General features: G+C 34.9%; 4 protein-coding genes across 7 annotated transcripts; 2 read left to right on the forward strand and 2 right to left on the reverse strand.

The window, feature by feature from the left end:
* Positions 1-211: 211 nt before the first annotated feature.
* On the reverse strand, positions 212-2,090 carry LOC142544831 (serine/threonine-protein phosphatase BSL2 homolog). Of its 4 annotated transcripts, none has more exons than XM_075651866.1 (4): positions 1,757-1,789; positions 1,151-1,296; positions 983-1,046; positions 212-896 (listed from the first exon to the last, which is right to left on the reverse strand). In XM_075651866.1, the coding sequence occupies exons 1-4, from the start codon at positions 1,758-1,760 to the stop codon at positions 883-885; spliced, it is 228 nt and encodes a 75-aa protein (XP_075507981.1). In that variant the 5' UTR covers positions 1,761-1,789; the 3' UTR covers positions 212-882. The 4 variants fall into 4 exon arrangements, 1 of the variants encoding a protein (XP_075507981.1); XR_012820112.1 differs by lacking the exon at positions 1,757-1,789 and adding an exon at positions 1,834-2,090 and having other exon boundaries at positions 319-896; positions 1,151-1,457; XR_012820113.1 differs by lacking the exon at positions 1,757-1,789 and adding an exon at positions 1,834-2,090 and having other exon boundaries at positions 228-1,046.
* A 5,716-nt stretch (positions 2,091-7,806) lies between these two features.
* LOC142544833 (uncharacterized) lies at positions 7,807-8,715 on the reverse strand. The gene is made up of 2 exons (XM_075651868.1): positions 8,061-8,715; positions 7,807-7,962 (listed from the first exon to the last, which is right to left on the reverse strand). The coding sequence occupies exons 1-2, from the start codon at positions 8,677-8,679 to the stop codon at positions 7,934-7,936; spliced, it is 648 nt and encodes a 215-aa protein (XP_075507983.1). The 5' UTR covers positions 8,680-8,715; the 3' UTR covers positions 7,807-7,933.
* Positions 8,716-13,586: 4,871 nt separating this feature from the next.
* Positions 13,587-14,399, forward strand: LOC142544834 (histone H3.2). Its single transcript, XM_075651869.1, has one exon. It carries the CDS (start codon positions 13,676-13,678, stop codon positions 14,084-14,086), a length of 411 nt encoding a protein of 136 aa, XP_075507984.1. The 5' UTR covers positions 13,587-13,675; the 3' UTR covers positions 14,087-14,399.
* Positions 14,400-15,177: 778 nt separating this feature from the next.
* Positions 15,178-16,017, forward strand: LOC142544835 (uncharacterized). Its single transcript, XM_075651870.1, has 2 exons — positions 15,178-15,675; positions 15,796-16,017. Exons 1-2 carry the CDS (start codon positions 15,369-15,371, stop codon positions 15,810-15,812), a joined length of 324 nt encoding a protein of 107 aa, XP_075507985.1. The 5' UTR covers positions 15,178-15,368; the 3' UTR covers positions 15,813-16,017.
* The last annotated feature ends 9,032 nt before the right edge of the window (positions 16,018-25,049 follow it).

Here is a 25,049-nt window from a genome sequence, read left to right on the forward strand (position 1 = left end):
TATTTATATTGTTTTTATAGAATAATTAAATATATGTTTATATTTGTACAAGTCTTATTCAACAATGTAATTTTAAAAACTATATGTATTATGAGAAGTATTTCAATTTGGCTTAACAAAATAAAAAAATTGGGAAAACAAAGAATTTAAACGAATCAAATATTGATTAATTTATACCAATACACTATTATATAGCTTTCGTACCAATAACTATATTACATATATTCAAATAAAGCTTAAAAAAACTATTATATAGCTTTCGTAACAATAATTTTATTACATATATTCAAATAAATCTAAAAACAAAAAAACAAAACAGAAAATAAAGCAAAAAGACACCAAATATTTATGCCGTAGGAATAAACTTGTTCCGGATCGCGATGATTCTATGGTTGTCCTAGTAAGATGATACGTTAATTGGATCAAACTTTTTTATATTGCAATCTAAAGCCTCATTCCATTTTCTCTCATCCTTTTAGCCAACAAATTCTTTTATTTCGGCACGTAGAACAAAAACTATAAGCCGATTAAGATTCAAAATCTGTATGAGATTTCAATACCACAGATCTCCATCTCCCATAGATTTTAAGAAAACATTTCTACACGTATAAAAAATGCTTATCAAATTCGAAAAGATATGTTAATAACATAAAATATGACACATTTGCTCACACTATTTTCACTTGAATATCACAGTTGCTCTTGCTTACTGATTAATTTGAATGTATAAATTGTTGAACAAAAACACTAAAACTTCTAAAAGAATCAAATCCAATCAACCGAGTCTCTTCTTCTGAAAGCCACTCAAGAGTGCATACGAGAAGCAAAAAGCCTTCATCTGAGGAATGTAGATCCACCAAGAACTCTCCATATAGCATCACGCTATGTACAAATCACTGGAAATTCTAGGTATATTAACACAAGCCTGGAAGAAGTATAGGAAAGAAATCTGGAAGCAAAATCTAAATCCAAGCAAGAGAACCTCGGTCATTAGCAACTTGAGGACGGCCTCTGGTGGGTGCAGGTGTTATGTTAGCATTGAGTTCCTACGTCCACAAACAGACACCATATGAATATCGGCATATAACAGCTTGTTTAGTCAAACAAAAGACGAGATTTAGAAACAAGAAGCATGAGATAACTGAAGCACCTGCATCCACGTGTCTTTATATGGCGTTCGGGAGAAGTCTCTGGACTCTGGAGATGAAATTGCAAGGGGTGGTGGGCGAATTAGTTTTGGAACAACAACTAAATATCTGCCCAATACCAAGATAGCACCAGCATTATCTGAAGTACCTGAAGAAACAAACCAAGAAATAAACAAGTCAAACTTTAGAGGATAAAGTCGATGTACGAGCGAATATATATCCTATCATCATGTAAATCCATCAAAGCCTTTCAATGCATTCCCAAGAATGTTGGTTCCTTGCAAACAGCTTGGTCTCCGGTTCGTATACCTAGGAGCAACACCCACAATACTTGGATTGAAAAACAATTAAATAAATGCTCTCAAAAAAAGAAAACAAGTACATAAACAGAGAAACCCCATCTAAACTTTAATTTTCAAAAAAAAAAAAAAACCAACACACCTAGAATAAATAAAATTTCGGTAATTAATTCAAATTATTTCCAGCATTAACGCACCCCACCAAATTCGATACAAATAAACTGGAGGATACAATTTGAAACTAACCATTTACTACTGAAAAATCATTCCATTTTTTCATAAAGTACACATCGGTAATATTTGACAAACCCATAATTGATAAAACTGAAGCAAGATTAGCTTTTTTTTAAAGCAAGTAGATAAGTACCATATCGGAAGAAACTTACCTCGAACATCGACAAAAGCCGAGCGGTTGAGAGAAGAAAGCCGAAACCCCGAACAGAAGCAGGAGAAGAGCGCAGCCGCGGTGGAGAGGAAAAAACAGAAACCCCAAACAGAAGCAGGGGAAAAGCAAACCTGAGAAACAAAGAACGGAGTAGACACGCTTTGTTGCCGGCTCTTCTCTGATGCGGTGGACAGAACCAAGGCTTCAAAACAAAGGAAGAAGAGGAAAACGAAGAGGGAAGAAGGGAACAAATCGACACTGGAAATTTGGCGAAAAGTGAGTGCATCATGAAGTATTTTAAAAAAATGATCGATAACTCAATTTACTTAAATGTTTTTGTATTTTAAGTGTAAATACATAATTAAATTTGATTACATGTATATATTTACTTTAAACACATAATTAATTTTCATCAGTCCTCTCCGTCAACCCCTTTTTCATTTCCTTTCTGACTACAATTCTCAACACAAATCGACGCAATAGCTAATAATAATCTGATAATATTAACGTTTATTTCGATTTATTGTTTATTTTTGTTGGTCGATCGACTGATTGAAGAAGAAAATTTCGACCACGTTTTGGTCGACCCAAGCGTGAGTCGACCAAGCTTAGATCGACCATTTAATGGTCGACCAAAGACCAAACAATGGTCGACCATTGCTTTGGTCAAAGACCAATTGTTTGATCGACCAAGCTTAGATGGACCATTCAATGGTTGACCAAAGACCAAACAATGGTCCAACATTGTTTGATCGACCAATGGTCGACCATTGCTTTGGTCAAAGACCAATTGTTGGTCGACCAAAACTTTGGTCGTCGTTGCTTTGGTCAATTCACCAATTGTTTGGTCGACCATCAATTGTTGGTCGACCATTGTTGATTGTTGGGTCTATTCAAGCTTGACGCTTGGATCGACCAAAAAATAGCGTAGGTCACCCACGTTGTCGACCCAATGACAGCTCCAATACATTGGGTCGATCATGATCGATTAAATTGATTTTGGGTCGACATATCTCGATTTGGGAAAAAAGACTCGTAAATTTTAATTGAAGAAAGATTTGTGTCGACAGAGAAGAAAAAGAAGGGAAGAATTAATAAAATTAAAGAGTTTAATTGTAGTTAATGTAATACTCAAAAGTCAATTCCTTGTTTCTTAAAAAAAAAGTCAGAGTCCTTATTTTTTAAATATTTTCTATCTCACACCTACTTTTTTAACTGACCCGATCGACACTCTAACCTGTAACCCACATGTGTGTGTTGTTGTGAGAAGAGCCCATCCTACGTGTTGATGTCCCTTGTATGTGATGTGGTGGAGGAATATGCTCATGACACGTGTTGAGGATATTACCAGGCACGAGACCAAAACTGGCCGAATTGATCAAGAGCACACTTTAATATAAGTAGATATAGCATATTGTCCAGTTTTCCACAAGACCGCCACCATAGACCAATTGCCTCGTCAAACTAGAATTATGAATACATTGTGTCTTTATTAACTAAATTTTGTATCTCTGGTTCGATCACGATTATGTCAATCCCAAAAACTGTTAGCCAAGATCGAGAAGATCGGATCACAAAAATTAATTTCTTGTGATTTCAATCAACTCTTCATCACAGGATCGATTGTTCTACGTATTTAACACGAATTAATTAATTACAACACACAGAACATATAGATTACCTTTGAAGCGTGTTTTCGATCTTTCTCTGCACTAGATCTACGCTCCAAACCTCCAAGCCTTCTCTGGTGTTCTCTCAAACTATTAACGTAGGATTGTGTGTGGTCACATGTTACAATATCACATATATATAAAATATATTTGTAATATCTTGTAACAAAAAGATAATGACAATATCTTTTAAAATATAAATTCAAATGGACAGAATATATTATACCATATCTAGAAGATTTAGATGATAAACTTCCATGTAATATTCTGTCCAGATAAATTTATCCCACATATACCATAAATCATAACTCATATAATTTATCCGAGTTTATATTAGAGCCACCAAAGAGACTTGGTCGGATTCAATTAAATTAAGCTCCAATAAATTAATTTGATCCAATCAACTCATGATTAATCAAAATAATTTATTAATCTTATTCTATTCCACTAAAAGAATAAGATTGCACTCTTAAATTAATTGATATTACTGAAGCACAAAATCAATAATTATATCCTCTGATTTATCGACCCAATATATCACCCCTGTCGATCAATTAGAACATCTAAAACATGGTATCATGACCATATAACCCATATTAGACATTCATAGATTCTCAACCCTCATCTTCTCTTTGACGGTCCCATGTGATCACATCACATAATTAATTCAACAAGAATGTTGAATTACTGAGCTCAGATTTTACTGTCTTCTAGAAGAACTTATGAGTTTATAATCATACCTATTGACTAGGTGACAGATTCCATATTACGAATATATGTTCTTTGTTATTTCACTTTGATTCCCAAAACATCGAGATATTGACCAATAGTTTGGTCTTACCCATTGATGTATCAAAGAACTTCAAGTTAGTAATCAAAGTTCATTGTCCGCTCAGGATTAAGGTGTTATGTACGACAATCTAGTGATTTTGAATTAGTATGGTCAAATCAAATTCAAATCTTATGTGGTCCAGTCCAATACAACAAATGTATCCCTAATTTTATTACCAAACCAAAGATAGGTTTCAATAAAATTGAGACGATCTTATCAAAATAATTTGTCCTTATTTATTTACCGATCGTGGACAATAAAACTTTGGATTGAATTACAAATTGAATCTTTCTATATTTAACGACTTAAACACTCAATTTATAATAATACAACAATCCAATGGACATATGCATTGCTCAAAATAAATTTATTTAAACAAATAAATAAACATTATTCGAATTTCAAAAAGTCATCAACATATAACAAAAGTACTCGATGGGCATCATACTATCGAACATTATTTAATCCTCCCACTTGCCCTAGAGTAAATGAGTCATGTCTAGTAAACCCATATTTTGAATATGTTCCTCAAAAGCTCTAGCAGGTAAGCTTTTGGTGAAAGGATCAGCAAGATTTTCAGCAAATGCTATCTTGCACACTGTCACGTCTCCTCGTTGAACAATATCCCTCACTAAGTGATATTTTCGTTCAATGTGTTTTCCACGCTGATGGTTTCTTGGTTCTTTTGCATTTGCCACTGCACCACTGTTATCACAATATAAAGTAATGGCATTTAATGCAGCAGGAACAACCTCAAAGCTTAGCAAAAACTTTTTCAGCCAAACGGCTTCTTTTGCTGCTTCACAAGCCGCTACATACTCCGCTTCCATTGTGGAATCAGCAATACATGATTGCTTGATACTCCTCCAAACAACGGCACCACCACCCAATGTGAACACAGATCTTGATGTGGATTTACGAGAATCTCTATCAGCTTGAAAATCAGAATCAGTATAACCCACAGGTGCCAACTCTGAAGCCGAATAAACCGACATATACCCTCTAGTTCTGCGAAGATACTTGAGAATATGCTTTACAGCAATCCAGTGCTCTGGTCCTAGGTTTGACTGATATCTACTAACAATCCCAACAACATAACAAATATCTGGTCGAGTGCATAGCGTAGCATACATAAGACTTCCTACAGCCGAAGCATAGGGAACTCTTTTCATGTATTCCACTTCACTTGGATTATTGGGATTGTGATCCTTTGACAAGTGAATTCCATGTCTAAAAGGTGTTTGACCTTTCTTGGAATTTTGCATTGCATACCTCACCGATATTTTATCAATATATGAAGATTGAGATAAAGCAATCCGTTTGTTCTTCCTATCCCGAAGGATTTGGATACCTAGAACATAACTTGCTTCTCCCAAGTCTTTCATGTCAAACTGTTGAGACAACCAATTTTTGGCAGATGTCATCACCCCTACATTATTCCCAATAAGTAGGATGTCATCCACATATAGCACAAGAAAAATCACCTTGTCATCCAAAATTTTCTTATAGACACAAGGCTCATCAAGATTTTGATCGAAGCCATAATCTTTCACATATTGATCAAATATGATGTTCCAAGACCTTGATGCCTGCTTAAGTCCATAAATAGACTTTTTCAGTTTGCATACTTTATGCTCTTGACCGTTGTGAATAAAATCAGTCTGGTTGTACCATATAAATGGTTTCATCAAGATTTCCATTAAGAAATGCTGTCTTGACATTCATTTGCCACACCTCATAATCAAAATGAGCTGCAATGGATAAGAGGATCCGAATAGACTTTATCATAGCCACAGGTGAGAAGGTTTCATCGTAATCGATTCCTTCTCGTTGGCTAAAATCTTTGGCTACCAATCTAGCCTTAAATGTTTCCATTTATCCGTCTATTCCTCTCTTTCTCTTGTAGACCCACTTACACACTATAGGTTTCACCCCTTCAGGAATGTCTACAAGAACCCAGACGGAGTTAGTGTACATGGATCTAATTTCTGATTCCATGGCACTCCTCCATTGGTCAGCGTCAACATCCTCCATAGCTTCTTTGTACGTGATGGGATCCTCCTCTTGTTCAATGGAAACCGCATCAAACGATTCTCCATATAGCAAGTATCTAGAAGGTTGTCGAATGACCCTCCCACTACGCCTAAGCTGTGGAGGTTCTTGGTTGATTGGAATTGATTGTCGTTGTCTTAAGTTCTCTTCTTGACCATTTCCTTCATTCTCTATTTGGATATGATGGGGTGATCGATCATTGGAACCAATGTTTTCTACCACTTCATTTGTTTGGAAACCAGTGGTTAATGGTGGTAGAAATGTGAATTCAAACTGAGTAGGTTCAGTGCGGATCTCTGGAGTAGATGATTCAGCAATCTCTTCCAAAAGAACATTACTCTTTGATTCACTCTCTTCTATGTGCTTGTCCTCTAAGAAGGTTGCATTTGTACTTACAAATACCTTCTTGTCTTGAGGACTATAGAAGTAATATCATCTTGTTCCCTTAGGATATCCGACAAACATGCATAATTCTGATCTAGGTTCCATTTTATCCATATTTCTCTTTAGCACATAAGCATGACATCCCCATATCCGAATATGTCTTAGATTAGGCACGCGCCCATTCCACAATTCAAGAGGTGTTTTAGAGACAGACTTAGAAGGAACCATGTTCAATAAGTATATTGCAGTTTGGATAGCATATCCCAAAAAGGATGTATTGAGCTTAGAGAAACTTAGAATAGACCTAACCATATCCAACAAAGTCCTATTTCTTCTTTCAGAGACACCATTCTGCTGAGGTGTAGCTGGTGCACTCAACTGGGATATTATCCCATTATCTGATAAGTATGTTATAAAGTCATTGGATAGATATTCGCCGCCTCTGTTTGATCGAAGTGTTTTTATGCTCTTACCTAATTGTTTTTCCACTTCATTTCTGAATTCCTTGAACTTTTCAAAAGATTCAGATTTGTGGGACATTAGGTAAACATAACCGTATCTAGAGTAATCATCAGTGAATGTGATGAAATACTCAAATCCATCTCTAGCTTGAACACTAATTGGTCCACATACATCAGTGTACACTAATTCCAAAACTTCATTGGCTCTATGTCCTTTAGATTTAAAGGATTTCTTAGTCATCTTACGTTCCAAACAGGATTCACATACAGGCAAGAATTCCACATTTAAATTACTTAAAGGACCATCATTTACCAACTGTTGAATTCTATTAAGGTTGATATGACCAAGTCTCAAGTGCCACAAATAAGTTTCATTAGTGGGAGACAATTTAATTCGTTTGTTGGATTCAATGTGATGCAAAGAGCTGTCATCATGTTTTAAGACATACAAATCGTTATTCAAATGTCCCTTGCAAATAATGACTTTATTCAAGGTAATATCAACCATCATTTGGGAAAAAATGGACATAATATCCTTGTTTAAACAATAAAGCAATAGAAATCAAATTTCTAGTACTCTCCGGAACATAATAACAATGTCTTAAAACCAAATGTTTATTATTCCAAAAATAAAGATAAACAATTCCAACAGCTTTTGCAGACACCACAGCCCCTGTGCCAACTCTTAGAGTATGTTCCCCTTCATTGAGGCTTCTGGTTACTTGGAACCCCTGCAAAGTATTACATATATGATTAGTGGCTCCAGAATCTACAATCCAAGTATCAGTAGAATCAACCACTAAACAAGACTCAATAAAAGATAACTCACCACTAACTTGCTTCTTGGAAGCTAGATATTCCTGACAGTTTCTCTTCCAATGACCATTCTCTCCACAATGGAAACATTTTCTCTTAGGCTTGCCATCTACCTTGACTTTCTTCTCATTTTGTTGTTGACCCTTCTTGTTGGGCTTCTTCCTTTTATTCCCAATTTTACCTTTCGGCTTGGAATAAGATGGCCCAGCAGAAGCAACAACAAATGCATCACCAGTTTTAGTCTTAAGAACACTTTCAGCATTTTGGAGTTCCTTCATCAGCTCAGTCAGGGACATGTTTAACTTATTCATGTTATAGCTAACTTTAAACTGTGAGAACATCTCAGGGAGAGTCTCAAGTGCCATGTCAACCTGAGTCTCTGATTTGATTTCAGCCCCTAACACCTCAGCCATGTTAAACTGAGCGATCAATGCAAGCATATGATCTCTCACGGGCGTCCCAGGTTTCATGCGCATGTTCATAATGGTTCTAATGGCTGCTTGTCGTGCCTGGCGTCCTTGATGCTCAAACATTTCTTGGAGGCTATCCATGATTTTTGTAGCAGTGTCCATGTTCTGATGTTTCTGTTGCAGCACATTTGAGATGGATCCCAAAATGTAGCAACGGGCCATCTAATCAGAACTGATCCACTTATCATAAGCCTGTTTCTGAGCTACTGTGGACTCCGCCGTAGGCACCGATGGACAGGGTTCATTGAGCACAAACTTGTGTTTCTCCGCAGTTAAGACAATCAATAAATTACGTTTCCAATCAATGTAATTTTCTCCGACTAGTTGGTTGTTGGTTAATATCATAGACAGTGAATTTTCAGTCATTTTTCTGAAATTAAAATAAATTTAAATGAGCAATGCAATAAATAAAATTATGTGTTATGCATGAAATGCATTTGTAGATCCCAAAAAACTACTACAACACAGACCTAAAACTCCAAAATACGTAATTTTTTCTTTAGGAAAAAACATGTTATTTATAGCTAGGCTGAGACCCTCCCACTAAATTCAATATATCTAGCAACTCATGCAATATTAATTTAGTATTGCTTGATTTTGGCCATCAAAAGATATTGTAAAAATATTCTATAGAAAATTCTCACAATATCATTGACTTAAGTGTATACCCTTAAATTAATTATTTATCAAGTACCAAATTAATTATGTCACCTATAGGGTGGTCACAATTACTACATGGCATGATACATGAATGACAAATATAATCAATAATTAAGCAAGAACAAATTTATGGCCCAACCTAGACACAAAAAATTAAAGATCTAATTGGTCCCAATTTGGTCCAATTCTTCAATTTAAAAAAAAAATCCAGTCCAAGTTATCAATCCAGCAGCCTGGTCCGGCCCATGAATAATTTTCCGGATCCGACCCGAAAACCCATGACCCGAACCCGCGACCCGTCTTCTTCACCTCACCCTACAGGAAAAATTGCAGCCGCTGCCGCCGCCGTCGCGCCGCTGGAATCGCCGGAAATCTGCGTATCTCCACCGCGCCAGTCACCGGGAAATCACCGAGACACCATATCCATTTCGAAATCGAAAATAGATGCCCAATTTTCCAGATCCAATGCACAAAAAATTGTGATTTTCGCATCTCCTCCGCGCCGCTCCACCGTGAAGAACAACGCGTGAGAAGGACCGCAAATCACCTTCGCATTCATTCCTCATCCTCGCGGCCGCGTGCTTTCGATTTTTTCGATCCAGAATTGCTTTTTTTCATGGTGGTTTCCGAAATTGCAGAACAGGTCCCTAGCGATTTGAAGAAGATGCACTCTGGTCCCTGGAATCCTTTGGACGAAATTTTCCTCTAGTCCTTATGGTTTTAATGGAATTGCATCCGGCCCTCCAGTTCTTTAATCAGAAACAGAAAAGCCCAAATCCGAAAAAATACAATAAAAAATGCACGAAAATAAACAAGGGGAAACACAGAGTCGTAATCCACCCCCTTGGTTACAGACTCGAAAATACGAAATACAATTTCACCAAAAAAAACTATGGCCATAAACTGTTAAAAAATTAAATCAATCCATTCAAACCATAATCACATAAATCTAACACCGCTTTAAACTAAAACATGCATAAATAATTAATTAATTCGAAATACGCGAAACAATATCAAAACCCGCGGCTCTGATACCATATGTTAGCCAGATCGAGAAGATCAGATCACAAAAATTAATTTCTTGTTATTTCAATCAACTCTTCTTCACAGGATCGATTGTTCTACGTATTTAACACGAATTAATTAATTACAACACACAGAAAATAGAGATTACCTTTGAAGCGTGTTTTCGATCTTTCTCTGCACTAGATCTACGCTCCAAACCTCCAAGCCTTCTCTGGTGTTCTCTCAAACTCTTAACGTAGGATTGTGTGTGGTCACATGTTACAATATCACATATATAAAATATATTTGTAATATCTTGTAACAAAAAGATAATGACAATATCTTTTAAAATATAAATTCAAATGGACAGAATATATTATACCATATCTAGAAGATTTAGATGATAAACTTCCATGTAATATTCTGTCCAGATAAATTTATCCCACATATACCATAAATTATAACTCATATAATTTATCCGAGTTTATATTAGAGCCACCAAAGGGACCTGGTCGGATTCAATTAAATTAAGGTCCAATAAATTAATTTGATCCAATCAACTCATGATTAATCAAAATAATTTATTAATCTTATTCTATTCCACTAAAAGAATAAGATTGCACTCTTAAATTAATTGATATTACTGAAGCACAAAATCAATAATTATATCCTCTTATTTATCGACCCAACAAAAACTCCATTAATAACAAGTAATTCATACTAAGCACTCAAATAATATGAGATGAGAGAAAAAATCGAATGTGATCATTGAATTGTGAAATAATACATCTATTTATATATGTAATTTTTCTCATTTGAAAATGATATAAATTTAAAGATGATGCTTAACTTTAAAAAAAAAACGTATAATGTGATACCTTTGTCCCACATCTTAAAAATGAAAGATTTAAAATGAGTTTATAATGGCTTACAATGGACTTCTATAGCAACTTGGGTTAATCATTTTCGTAAAGCGGGGATTATACGAAGTAATTGCTATAGGAGCCCATTATGCAGTCACGCAACAAAAACATTCTGTCACGCAGCCGCGGGCCCGGGTTCGGGACGTGACATATAATTTGTTTTTATTCTCTTTATCTGCTATGAGCACCAACACATTCACATTAATGGCTCTTTGCCGCCACCCACCCCCGTTCACAATTTGATATATTTTTATATTTTAGAATATGAATAAAATACAACATATAAATAGGATTCTGAAATTAAATGCATTAGTTTACATGAGAAATCATACCGAGTTGTGTCTTCCTATTTGATCTATGTATCATTTCAATGGGTCTAATGAGACGGGCAAAACCAGTGTCGGCATCTAATGAATCTTTATTTATTGTCAAGTGCCCTATTAATGCATGAGTCACAACTTACGTGAAAAAATTCACATTTGTTACATCTTATTATATTCCAAAATCACAATATACTAAACCTACCTCTTCTTTTTAAAACAAAAAATAATAGTCAGTAAATAAGGGGAAGTATATTGAAATGTAAAATTTACCAACAATGTAAGGTAGATTTAGCTTTTCCATCTTGCATAAATATTCGATATGTTGATCCAACGTGCCCGTCTATTAGAACGTGAAATTATTAAAATCAAAAGTCGAGCTAGCCAAAGCATCTATAACCACATTTTCCTCACTATTAGTACGTGTGATGAACAGGAAATCTCGATATTAAATTTTGGGTTCTGCCAAAATTTTTGGCACGAAATTATGTCACGGTGAGTGATTGTCCCATATTTTTATACTCGTGCATTAAAATGCTCAGTTCTTTTCTTTCATCTAATAGGATTTGAGTCTTTGGTTATATAATATTTATGATATATTTGTTCTCCTGTATTAAGAGATTATATGTTCTCTTTAGAAACACAGTGAGTGATTGTACACCATAAAATATTATAGTAAGCTTTTTTCATCTTGTTCATGGTTTTTACCATGATAATATTTAGGGGTTTTTCACGTAAATATCGGTGTCCAATTTTATTCTTTATTTTTTTTATTTAAATCTCAAGTTGTCACACATGAGACCAACAAATACAACATTCATCTTAAATCATTTACCTTAAATTTATACCAAAAAAATATTATCATAATATTTTTTTTATTTTACATACGGTAAAAATTATCGTTTATTTAATATTCATTTATAAATTTAATGGAATAATTATATACATTAATTAAATATAAGAATTAATAGACAATTGATAGATTACTTGAATACATAAAATTTAATCAAATAACATAATATAAATGCGACTTCAAACATTTGAAAACCATATTCATCTCACAAATAATTAATTAAAGCATTTTTTTGTATAGCGAAGTGGGCATCTTTGTTTATAATTTTTTATATTTATCGATAAATTCTTGAAATATATATTCTCGTCGATAATCATTTATATGTCTGGAGTTTGTGCTTCTCTCGTATCTTGAATGGGTGTACTAAGATAACGTTCATCTTTGATAATCATATTGTGCAGTATAATACATATTATTATATCATGTAAATGATTTTTTTTCCGAACACAGTGTTGGGGATGCTACAATCGCAAATCGTGATTGAATAATGTCAAAGTGCATGTTCCACGTCGTTTCTGCAAGACTCTTGTTTAATTGCAAAGTAATTTTTTTCGAATCACGACAGAAAGAACAATACATCATGCAAGGTTGAAAAATATATTGGACGTCTCCAAAACATTTATATTATTATTGGATCATATCATATCAAAATATGCATGTCATAGCAAATATCGTAATCGATTACAACTTTCTAAAATGATTTTTGGAGAACCATTACGACCTACATATTGACCCCAAGTCGTGTGATAATTTTGTCACTTTCAATACATACAATCAAGACTTTCCAACAATATATTGAATCCTCGTTATTTATCAATATAGAGTAGTATGACAACATCACCAGAAATAAGTAATCTCTAGTATATCTATGCAAAATCTTTCACATAGCTCGACAAAATCATTGCATACAAATGAAAATGAAAGACAATTTGTAAAACTCAGAGTCTCGTGTTAATTTATAAGTAATAATAATTAATTAAAAGTCACTTCAAATAACATATATTTATATTTATATAAATCTAAAATTTGTTCTTCAAATATTTATATATCAATCTTTGAGCATTTAATTTATTTAATTAAAAGAGTGACTTAACAATTCACGAACATCCTACGTGGCAAGTCATCATTCGATGTTAGACCAATCACTAGGATCAGCTACCAAAGTCCCATTCCCTTCCAATCCTAACCGTCCAATCAAATCCTTAATCAACGGCCTACCGCCCTCTTCTCAAACCCCAAATTCAAACACCCACCTAAAATTTTCACCCCTCCCGCTCGTTCACCTTCTTTATAAACCCGGATCCGTTCGCTCTTCAAATCATTCATCTTCGTTGCAATAAATCTACGAAATCTCTTTCGTCTTTTAGGATTTTTCTGTTCCTGTTTTCACCTTTGAAATGGCTCGTACCAAGCAGACCGCTCGCAAGTCCACAGGAGGCAAGGCTCCGAGGAAGCAGCTTGCCACCAAGGCCGCCAGGAAGTCTGCTCCAGCCACCGGCGGAGTGAAGAAGCCCCACCGTTTTCGTCCCGGAACTGTGGCTCTGCGTGAGATACGTAAGTACCAGAAATCCACCGAGCTTCTGATTCGTAAGCTTCCCTTCCAGAGGCTTGTACGAGAAATTGCGCAGGATTTCAAGACGGATCTGAGGTTCCAGAGCTCCGCCGTGGCCGCGCTTCAGGAGGCCGCGGAGGCATATCTGGTGGGCCTGTTTGAGGATACTAACCTCTGCGCCATCCATGCTAAGAGGGTTACTATAATGCCTAAGGATATCCAGCTCGCTAGAAGAATCAGGGGTGAACGAGCTTAGAATTAGTCTTTCCAGTCTGGTTTCCGGTTTGGTTCAGGCTTACTATCTTTGTTCTTAGTGGGTGTGATGTCAGGATATTTAAGCTAAAAATATCGCAGGAAAGAAACAAGACCAAAGATAGCTTAAAGAGGTTCTTAGTGGGTGTGGTGTAAATACTTGCACTATCTTTGTTCTTAGTGGTTATGAACGATCTTGGGTCTTGTTTCTTTCCTGCGATTCTTTATTATCTTGATTAGAATCTGTGAATCCAGATTGTACCACAAAGAAGAAATTAATCTCAAATTATATTATACATATATTTTGATTGGATCAATTGGTGATCGACGACAAAGGCCTTTGTTCTTAGTTTTTAATAATGGGAAATCTAATGAATTCCAACCAATGTAAAATTGAGAGCTGGGTTTAGTGCATTCTCAGAACCATTGGGCTGTACAAGAATTTATGTGTTTGCCTAATAGGGTCAGAAAGGTTTCTAGCTTGCATTTTGATGGGATGAATTGATGTATTCGAATTTGAAATATTTAGTATTAATCTACACATTATTTGTATAGTTTTCAAATTCATTAATTATAAATCCATCAACTGAAACATTAAATTACTTTTTGAATGAACAAAATATCCTTTAAATCTTTGATCATTGGAGTCATTCCACTCTTCCAAATCCTTTTCTCAAATGAAATGTTTTGATTCTTACCTAACCTCCCCATTTCTGAACTGCAACATTTCAATTCTAACATAACCTGAAGGATATCTATGTCGTATGTATGTTTAAGATGCAAATCTGTTATCAAGTACTTGATATTGCATTTTAAGCTCTTTGACTCTCCCTTTGTAGATATGGAATCTCCTTTATATTTGTTAACCCTTCAATATTTATTGTTATTTAGACAAAAGAAGCATGAATGTGCATGTTTCCTTTCATTCTTGATACATTTTGTGTCAAGTAATTCTTATTATGTTTTCCCCCATCATTTTGAACGAAATAATATATTTAAAAAACAACTGTTTGAGAAGATATATCAAACAATATGTCCTAATTCTGTATATTTATTGGATCTAAATGTAGTGCCAAACAATGTGCTCACTATAGACATGAATCAACCAAACAATGTGCTCACTATATACATGAATCAACCGTAACAAAGAGTTAGATAAAAAGCACCAAAAACACGTCCCCCCCAAATGAAACCTCTATAAAATCCAAACACTCCCCACATCCAATCCACGCATCAAGAAACCACAACACCTTTCAGCAATATCCCATTCCAATAAACCAACCATAATGAAGACTTCTATCTCCAAAACTCTCCCTTTTTTGATGCTTGTAATGCTGATAACATGTCAAGTTCAAGAGAGCAAGGCGCATCCTTGTGGTGGCACGTTCTTTTCGGCTCTCATTCAGCTCATTCCTTGCAGGGGAGCAGTGAATCCATTCAGCCCCATTCCACCAAATGAGTCTTGCTGTGCTGCAGTCAAGGCACTTGGTCAGCCTTGCTTGTGCATACTTGTGAATGGTCCCCCGATCTCAGGAGTCGACCGTGAACTCGCCAAGCAGCTGCCTGAGAAGTGCATTGCAAACTTTGAACCATGTATATACAATACTTTACTCTACATCCCCCAACCCCAACCCCCTCCCCCTCTCACTCTCCCTCTCTGACTAATATAATACTGTGAGTAATTTGTGCTGATTTGAATGTTTTGTTGTGCAGGCGAAATCGCAAAATGAAAATATTAGGGAGCGGGGAGAAGAAGTGCATGAATAAGTGTGGGCTTGCTAAAAGTTCTCTGGCCACTTATTATATTAGTATCATCGTAGTAGTCTGACATTTGATGCTTATGTTTTCTACTTTTTACTGTCTTTTTTGGTTATTCCAGTTTAATATATTGCAATTGCAACGAATCATAAATCGAATTTGAGATTTTTTTACGTATTCGTCGATTTAACTAACGTTAAAGAAGCCTTAAAATAGATATCAACACAGAACTCAATATAATTTGGTTCATGCCATTTCCTATTCAGGATTATGAACTACATTTTGAAAACTTATTTACGGAGAAACTTTCAAAATTCCTCTGGTTTATTTATCGAAATTTCGACATGGATGAAAGTTTTTAATTTTAAAATTCGACGAAAAACAAATAGGCACTGCACTTCGAAATGATATAAAATTACACACATGAAGCTCAAACACACCCTTGTACGTTTGGGATTTTTGGAGCATGAAATTTGAAACATTTCTCATGAAAATTATATCAGAATCAGTAAATTCTTTTTATATCTAATAACCTGTTTTAAAATTAATTCAATAAAGACAAAGTAAGCCTCATATATAATAAATTTTGATCGATAGAATATTTTAAAAACATATTCTTAATAATAAAAAAGCCTAATATATAACAAAAGAGTGATATCCACACAGAAAAGACCACATTTAACCTAAAAACATTTTTTTTTTAAATCTTAGAATCTATGGTACAAAAGTAAGAAGCATGATGAAGTACAGAAAATCAAGAGCAAACAAGGTAAGAATTGGCGTTGGTTTTAGAAACCTGGACATGGTCATCATTCGTGTAGGAAAACACACACAGCTCTGATTGTTCGAAAGTCGATGCTTCACTTTGAAAACATCTTAATAATACGATTTCCGTAGATTATTCTGTAAATCGAACAGAATGGCATCAACTGAAAGACAAATTGAGCCTCTTTCAGAGAAAAAAAAGGGTATGGGAGCAATACCAATGGATTTGGGATGTGATGATAACCAAGCATCATCCGTATCTTCGACTGCCCATATAATTACAACCGACTGAGAAAAGTCACTATTCATCGGTACCTATAACAATGCCACAACGTGCAAGAACATCATAAATGAAAATTAAATTGTCTACGGTATTATTTTTTATTGTGAATATCGGTAGGATTGACCCATCTCACAGATAAAGATTCGTGAGACTGTCTCACAACCTACTCAACAGGAAGAGGAAAATTTCTTTTGAATTATTTATATAATGATAAAAAATAGTATATCTCAATAATGTTAAGGATGAAAACAAAAATTATAAAAGTATAATATTAAAATATAAATATATCATACATAAATTGTGTCATGCAACTTATTATTGGCTTTTTTTTAAAAATAATACATTTTTAAAACTTATTTATTAAAATATTACAAATTCTAAAACTTTGTGAAAATATTATAAACAGGAGTTTCAAGTTCCAGATTTTCTGTCCCGGATTCTGAATCCAGGACAGCGTGTCACGGATTCATTCCGTGACATAATTTCGTGCCTTTAAATCGCACCGAGTATTTGGCGAATTCATCCCATCCTTCAGCTCATATTTTCGGTTTCGGCATTCTGAGTATTTGGCGAATTCATCCCATCATTCAGCTCATATTTTCGGTTTCGGCATTCTTCTTGATCATTTTCTTTTCTTCAGTCCATGTCTTTTTTTTGTTATAAAAATTCAGTGATTCTCTTTCCTTATAAATTGCGTCGATCGTGTACTTATCGGAATTCCTAATTTGATTTGATATTTTTCTGTCGCATATCAGAATTTGAGGGAATTGCGCCAAGTTTCATTAATTCAGAATTTGATTTGATAGAATTGTGTTGAGTATCAGAATTTGGGAGAATTGCGCCGAGTCTTGGTCAAATATCTGTTTTTTCTTTCTACATTGAATTGTTTTTTGTATATTATTTCTGATAATGTTTGTAATTTATCGCAGATGTTAAACTCCGGTAGCTGATATAATTACAAATTCTGTAATATCATATTTGAAAAGGTAATTTTAATAATTTCTTATATTTTAGTTGTATTATTTATGTTGTATTACTGTAATTATACTATTTTTATATTTTAATTTTATTTTTATTTTAATATTATATAATACTACTTTGGTAATTTTGGTTAGAAATTGTGATTAAATATGTGTACGGCCAATGTCTTTGTAATATATTATTATGTGAAATAAATTATAAATTTGTGATTGTGATTGTGATTGAATAAAATTCTTTGATTCATGAATTTTACGTAGTATTTAAATTTATTATTTAAAAAAATTAATCTATTACTGGAATTTTATCTTTGGTTATCGAAATTTTAGGTTTTATGAAAATTCTCATCATTATCAATGAATAATTGTATTCTAGATGTTGTGTTTTATAAGTTTAATTTTTTAAAAATAATATAAAAATTCTCATAATTAACATAAAGTATATAATAATAATAACAATAAGAATAATAATCCATATAATTATTCTGTATAATAATAATATATATTTTTTCAATGATATATTTTAAATTAATTTACTTAAAAGTATTTTTTTGTAAGTAAATTAAGTTTTAATGTAACATAAATTTTATATGTAGTAAAACAATTTTGAAAAATATAAATTTATCTTGTAAATTTTTCATTTGTTTTTGTTTATTATGTTTTTTTTTCTTTTTAATTTATTTATACTCTTAATTGTTAAAATTGTTAATTTGAAAAATTAATATATTTGAAAATTCTAATTACACATAGTTTAAAATCTTAATTTTTAATATAAGGCATAACAATTTTTTTATTATTATAAAAACAAACATTTGTATTAATAAATATAAATTTTAATTAAATCGATTTGATAATATATATTTTAATAATAATAATAATCTTGTAAGTGATTCTTGAAATTTTATCTCGTATAAAATATATATTTTAATATATGTGTAAGAAACTCATAATTAAATTTTGTTATGATTGTATACATTATGTCATTATTTTTGGTGCAGACATGGATACTGCGAGAGCCTTACTTTACGTAGGTGGCTATGTCATTATTAAAGATGGTAGGGTATGATATATTATCCCCGCGACAAGGCCCATTAAAATCTCTCGGTCTACTATATTTTCTCAATTGGTGAATTATGTGCATCGCAAGCTGGAGATCGACCCATCAAAATTCCTGCATCAAATTGTCCATGAAATATTGTTATAGCTTGTTGGCTCGTTACGTTGAAGAGCATGTCTATATCACAGATGATGATAGTCTACAATTTATGTTTGAGTTGGCGACACTGGATTGCATGTACTTGTATGTTGATTAATCGCCAGTGTTACAGAACATAATTGATTACGATTTTGATGCAGTCATGCCAGTAATAACGCAAGGTTTGGGAACAGTAGGTTTGAATGAAGCAGGACCTTCTATGTATTACGTCGATGAACAATCAGCTCATACATACTCTGGGATCGACACTAGTCCTTGGATCACCATATCACGGCTCACACTGAAGAAGACTATGCATGGGGGATGAATACAACACGAGAATGGGATTATACTTCAGGGGGTTGGGATCATCATATCACAGGGTCCATCAGGAGTTGATGTTGCATGGGGTTCTAGTAGGACATGCCAATTGGATTTAAATTCATGGGCTGATGAGGAAAATACCACAAATGTTAAGACGTTTTGATAGTTCTACTATGGATGCAAATATTCCCACCCCAATGACAGAACACATGCCTGAGCAATATGATTTATTTGGGGACAGTTCGCATCATGTCATGAATAGCGATGATGATTTGTATGCTACATCAAGTGACGGAGAAGATGATCATCATGTTGACAATGCAAATGAAGGGACATCGGCGCGTGTGTTAATGTCTGGAGCAACAATGATAGATAACATTCCTATTGCACCAGAGCAACATTTTCGTGAAATTCCCCAATTTTTCAATGAAGTCTACGACGAACAAATTCTAAATTCATTTGATATTCCTTCTGCATCACGAACAAACTTTTACAATCCTGAAAGGCCAGCGCTCGGTGTAAAAATGGTATTTAAGAGCAAAAACTATTTAATAGCTTCAGTGAAGGATTTTTCTGTACGGGTTTTGAGATGTGAATATATCGTTCTCCAAAGTTCTCCGACAATTTGGAAGATGAAATGCAAGAACTGGTCCGAAAGTGGCAATTGTGGGTGAGGACTTCGAGCATCGTTGAAAAAAAGTTTAGGCTACTTCATGATCACGAAATATGGTGATGATCACACATGCATGTCTACCCAAGTCGGTATAGATCACCACAACCTTGACGTAAACATGATAGCCAGTACACTTTTGGGAATCGTGCATTGTGATCCTGCATACGAAATCAAATATGTGCGAGAAAGTATTAAAGAAAAATATGAGTATGATATATCGTATGCTAAGGCATGACAGAGTTTGAAACGCGCGGTGGAGGTAGTCTATGGCACATGGGAAATCTCTGTAACTTTGCTTCCTAAATATATGGGAGCTTTGTCGAAGTACAATCCAGGAACTGTTGTAGAATGGAAACATCTTCGACCGTATGACCATCCACGTAAAGTTTTGAACTTGGTGTTTTGGGCATTCAGACCATGTATAGATGATTTTCGACATTGTCGCAACGTAATAAGTGTAGACGGTACCCATATGTACACCAAATATAAGCACATACTACTCATAGCAGTGACATTGGATGCTAATAACCAGGTTTTGCCGCTAGCATTTGCGCTTGTTGATGAATAAAATTACGAGTCTTGGCATTGGTTCCTCGGTAATGTTGCACGACATGTTACCAGAGGGTGTAGTGGTTTGTGCCTTATATCTGATAGACATGCGGGTATAACAAGTGCAGTTCAAGATCTCCCTGACTTCAAGCCTCCTCGTGGTGTTCATCGTTTCTGTTTGAGACATGTTTGCTCTAATTTCAACAGCAAGTTCAAAAAAATTCATTTAAAAGACTTATGTTGGGAATCAGAGATACAACACCAAGTAGCAAAATTTAATGCGACAATGGAGGCAATTAGAACAAAGAATGCAACAGCTTTCATGTGAGACCCCGAAAATAAAATAGCATTGATGGCATTTTTGTAAATAAATTGAAAAATATTCAATTTATTTTGATGGCATTTTCGTAAATAAGTTGAAAAATAATTAATTAATTTTAAAGAATAAAATATGACATATCTTGGTCATATGAAGTCCAAATAATTTGAGATTTGGATATAACGTAGAAAACTCAAATGTATAGAAGTTTCATGTTTTGAGTTTTGAAAAATTTGATCGTTTGACTGTTCCAAAGGTATATACCGGTGTTAAAATGTTAAATAGTATATATTATATTTTATTATATTAATATAATTAATAATATTATAATATAATATAATATATATAAAAAATTTTAAAAAAAATAAAAATCGAAACATGAGGCGGTGGAATTGGAATTCAATTCCACCAAACCTCAGCAAGCAGCAGAGATGTACGTGAGGTGAGAGATAAATAGAGATTCAATTTTCTTTTCGATCGTGCGACTTATCGTTTTATCCAATCGACGAATCGACTTCAGTTTTAGAATCGTTGACACGAGGTCTTCGATTTGAGGTATAAATTTTATAGTTTTGGTGATATTTGAAATTCGTCGATTTCTGAAATAAATCCGATAAATTGTTAAATCATACAGAAATTGAAGATTGTTGAATAATGTATGATTTTAACGAAGTAGAGAAAACTATAGTGATGTTGTTTTGAATTATTCCTAATTTATTATTATTAGAGAATTTTAATCGTTGGATTGATATTGAAGAAATATTTGTCAGTTGTTATTAATTCTGATAAATATATACGGTAGAATAACCGACAAAAAATTAAGTTTTGAAGTCGGAAATGAATTATGTTATGATTTGAATTTGATATGAATTTTCAAAGTTTCAAAAGATATTTGAAACTTGTATTACTGAATTTAAATGAAGTTATTGATTGAAATGAATATGTTATTGATGTAGATAGATTATTATACTGATATCTTCAAGCTACATCGACTGGAACGAAAAATTGAAGTATGTTGCGACCGGGTAACATACGACATGTATCTGTATTATATGATATATGTCGGATTGATTTGATTGATTGGAATGAGAATACATGTCTATATGCCTTATTTTTTGATTGATATGACATACATGACATTGAGATTGAGATATCGATGTATAAAATAAATGTTTTGTTAACACACATCGTTTGATGCATACATCGATACATGACATGCACGTTGAGCTATGATCCTTGGATACCCTGATATGATTTGATTGGATTCTGGGGTTTGTGAACACAATTGCTATGTTGGTATTATATGACCCGTAAAACATAGACAATTGTGGCCCCGATGATTGGATATGAGATTTGGGATTTGATGGCGCTTTGTCGACGCTATCATACGAGTATCCCTTATTGAGGCCGGTGTGCCAGCTCGAGCATTGATTTGATAACGATTCGTTTGATTCTGACATGTGCTCAGTGGATGAGCATTTGACCTGATACCTCCACGACATACATGCATTGCATACCATATATCATTGTTTAGATATCTGTGGTATATATGATTGGTTGTTCCATACGGAACTTTGCTCACCCCCAAGGGGGTCTGTTGTTGTCTTTGTGTGTGGACAATGGCAGGTACTCCAGGATATCAGGAGACCGGAGAGGGTACTTCTGGAGGGAGCCACAGTTTGGGCTGAGGTTTTATGTTTATGTCTTGTTCCCAGTATATATATATATGTATTTATATACCGGGGCATGTCCCGAGGATATGAGTTGTTTGTATATGATTGGTTATGATTTCGTGTGGGCATGCTTATGATGTGAGATTAAATACTATTTTTAGTATTTAAATTATAGAAAAAATATTTCGGGCTCATTGTAAAGAAATTTTAAACTCGTTTTCTGCTGTAATTAGTTAACCCTAATCAGATTGCATTGTAATAACGATTAGGAGCTAAGGGTCCCACACGGAGTGGTATCAGAGCATAGCTGGGAATGCTCGATTGAGTCTTGTGTACACTTGAATAGACACAAATGAATTGTGCGTATGTGTTTGATTTATTTGTATTACTTGCTCCTACTTGATTTGATTCGAGTAAGTATCTGATGAGATTGATGATATGAGATGATGAGATTATGAAATTGTTATTGATTTGTGATATTCATCCTTTGATTGTAGATGGATCCCACAAATGAAACTGCGAGTAGCAGTACATAGAGGATTATTGGACAATTTGAAGGATTGTACATGGATGTAGTGATGGCTCGATTCCAGGATCTGAAACCACCGAGGTTCTTTGGCACTGAGAGTGCTGAAAGAGCTGAAGCCTGGTTGAAGGATATTGAGCATCTGTTTAATATTGTTGAGTATTCCAAGGCTCGGAGACTGAAACTTGCTCTTTATCAGTTGAAGGACCGAGCTAAATCTTGGTGGGAAGCCGCTGAGATTGGACTGAAAGAGGCCGGGATTGAAGTCACTTGGGATGTCTTCAAGGCCCAGTTTCTGGAGCAGTATTCCCCTCCTTATTATACTGCTCAGGAGAATGAATTTAATAATCTGCAGTAGGGAACGATGTCTGTTGCGGAGTATGCTTCAAAATTTTCTACTCTGTTGAAGTATGCACCTCACGTAGCTGGGAATGCGAGGGCAAAATATAACAGATTTGTAAATGGATTACATCCTGCTTTATATACTTATGTTGTTTCTGGATTGTCTACCAGCTACGCAGAGGCAGTGGAACGAGCCAAGGCAGCCGAGGATGGACTTAGGAGAGGAGGTCCATAGTATACTCCTCCACCTCCGGTGTCAGCTCAGCAGCCTACTTTGCGGCCGAGGGGTAAGAAGTTGAAGAATACTGGCTCTGTTTCTTCGTCTTCTTCGAGTTCGAGTGGACCACAGCGAGGGAGTCCTGTCATTTCTCCCTACTGTAGTCATTGTGGAGGTAAACATACTATCGAGCAGTGTCGAGGTATGTTTGGTACTTGTTATCAGTGTGGGCAGGAAGGCCATTTCTCTCGAGTATGTCCGAACAGGGGTAAAACTTCTGCTCAACCCCAGCCAGGATTTAGAGGTGGCCCTAGTACTATGATGAGACATGCTGTTCCTGTTCCATCTTTTCAGCAGTCGATTGTCCCACGATATCAAGGAGCGGGTGGTCAGAGTGCCCAAGTTCCTCCTCAAGTGAGAGTGTATGCCATGACTGAGGATTAGGCGAGAGAAGCTCCTGGAGGCGTGATTGCAGGTATTTGCACGCTTTGCGATTATCCTGCACGTGTTTTATTTGATACAGGAGCATCTCATTCATTCATATCTCATGCATTTGTTGCATCTCACGATATTGAGTGTACCCCGTTGTATAATACTTTGTCGATAGCCACGCCAGCAGAGAAGATTATTTTGTCTGAACAAGTTGTGCATAATTGTATATTGATATACGAGGATAATGTGGTATTTCTGAATTTGATTGTCCTCCTAATGCACGACTTTGATTGTATTGTTGGCATGGATATCTTGATGACGAATCGAGCTACTGTGGATTGCGGTCATGGAGTAGTTCGATTTCGACCGATTGATGGACCCAAGTGGAATTTTTATGGCAAGGGTTCCCAAGCCAAAATTCCATTGGTATCTTCCTTGGAAATGTCCCGATTGTTGATTAGCGGAGATGAGGGTTATCTTATCTACGCTATTGATATTTCGAAGAAGGAGTCTTCTTTATCTGAGATTCCTGTTGCGAAAGAATTCCCGGATGTATTTCCCGATGAGATTCCTGATTTTCCTCCTCATCGAGAAGTTGAGTTTAGTATTGATCTTGTACCGGGAATTGCGCCTATTTCTAAAGCTCATTATTGCATGGCACCTCTGGAATTGAAAGAATTGAAAGAACAATTACATGATCTTCTCGATAAGGGATATATTCGACCGAGTGTATCACCTTGGGGAGCTCCAGTTTTATTTGTTCGAAAGAAAGATGGTACTATGCGAATGTGTATCGACTATAGGCAACTGAATCGGGCTACTGTGAAAAACAAGTACCCACTTCCTCATATTGATGATATTCTAGTATATTCGAAATCGAAAAAGGAGTATGCTGAACATTTGAGACTGATACTTCAAACTCTTCGTACTAGTC

Source organism: Primulina tabacum, chromosome 5 (genome assembly GCF_025594145.1).
Source record: "Primulina tabacum isolate GXHZ01 chromosome 5, ASM2559414v2, whole genome shotgun sequence".
NCBI classification, from domain to species: domain Eukaryota; kingdom Viridiplantae; phylum Streptophyta; class Magnoliopsida; order Lamiales; family Gesneriaceae; genus Primulina; species Primulina tabacum.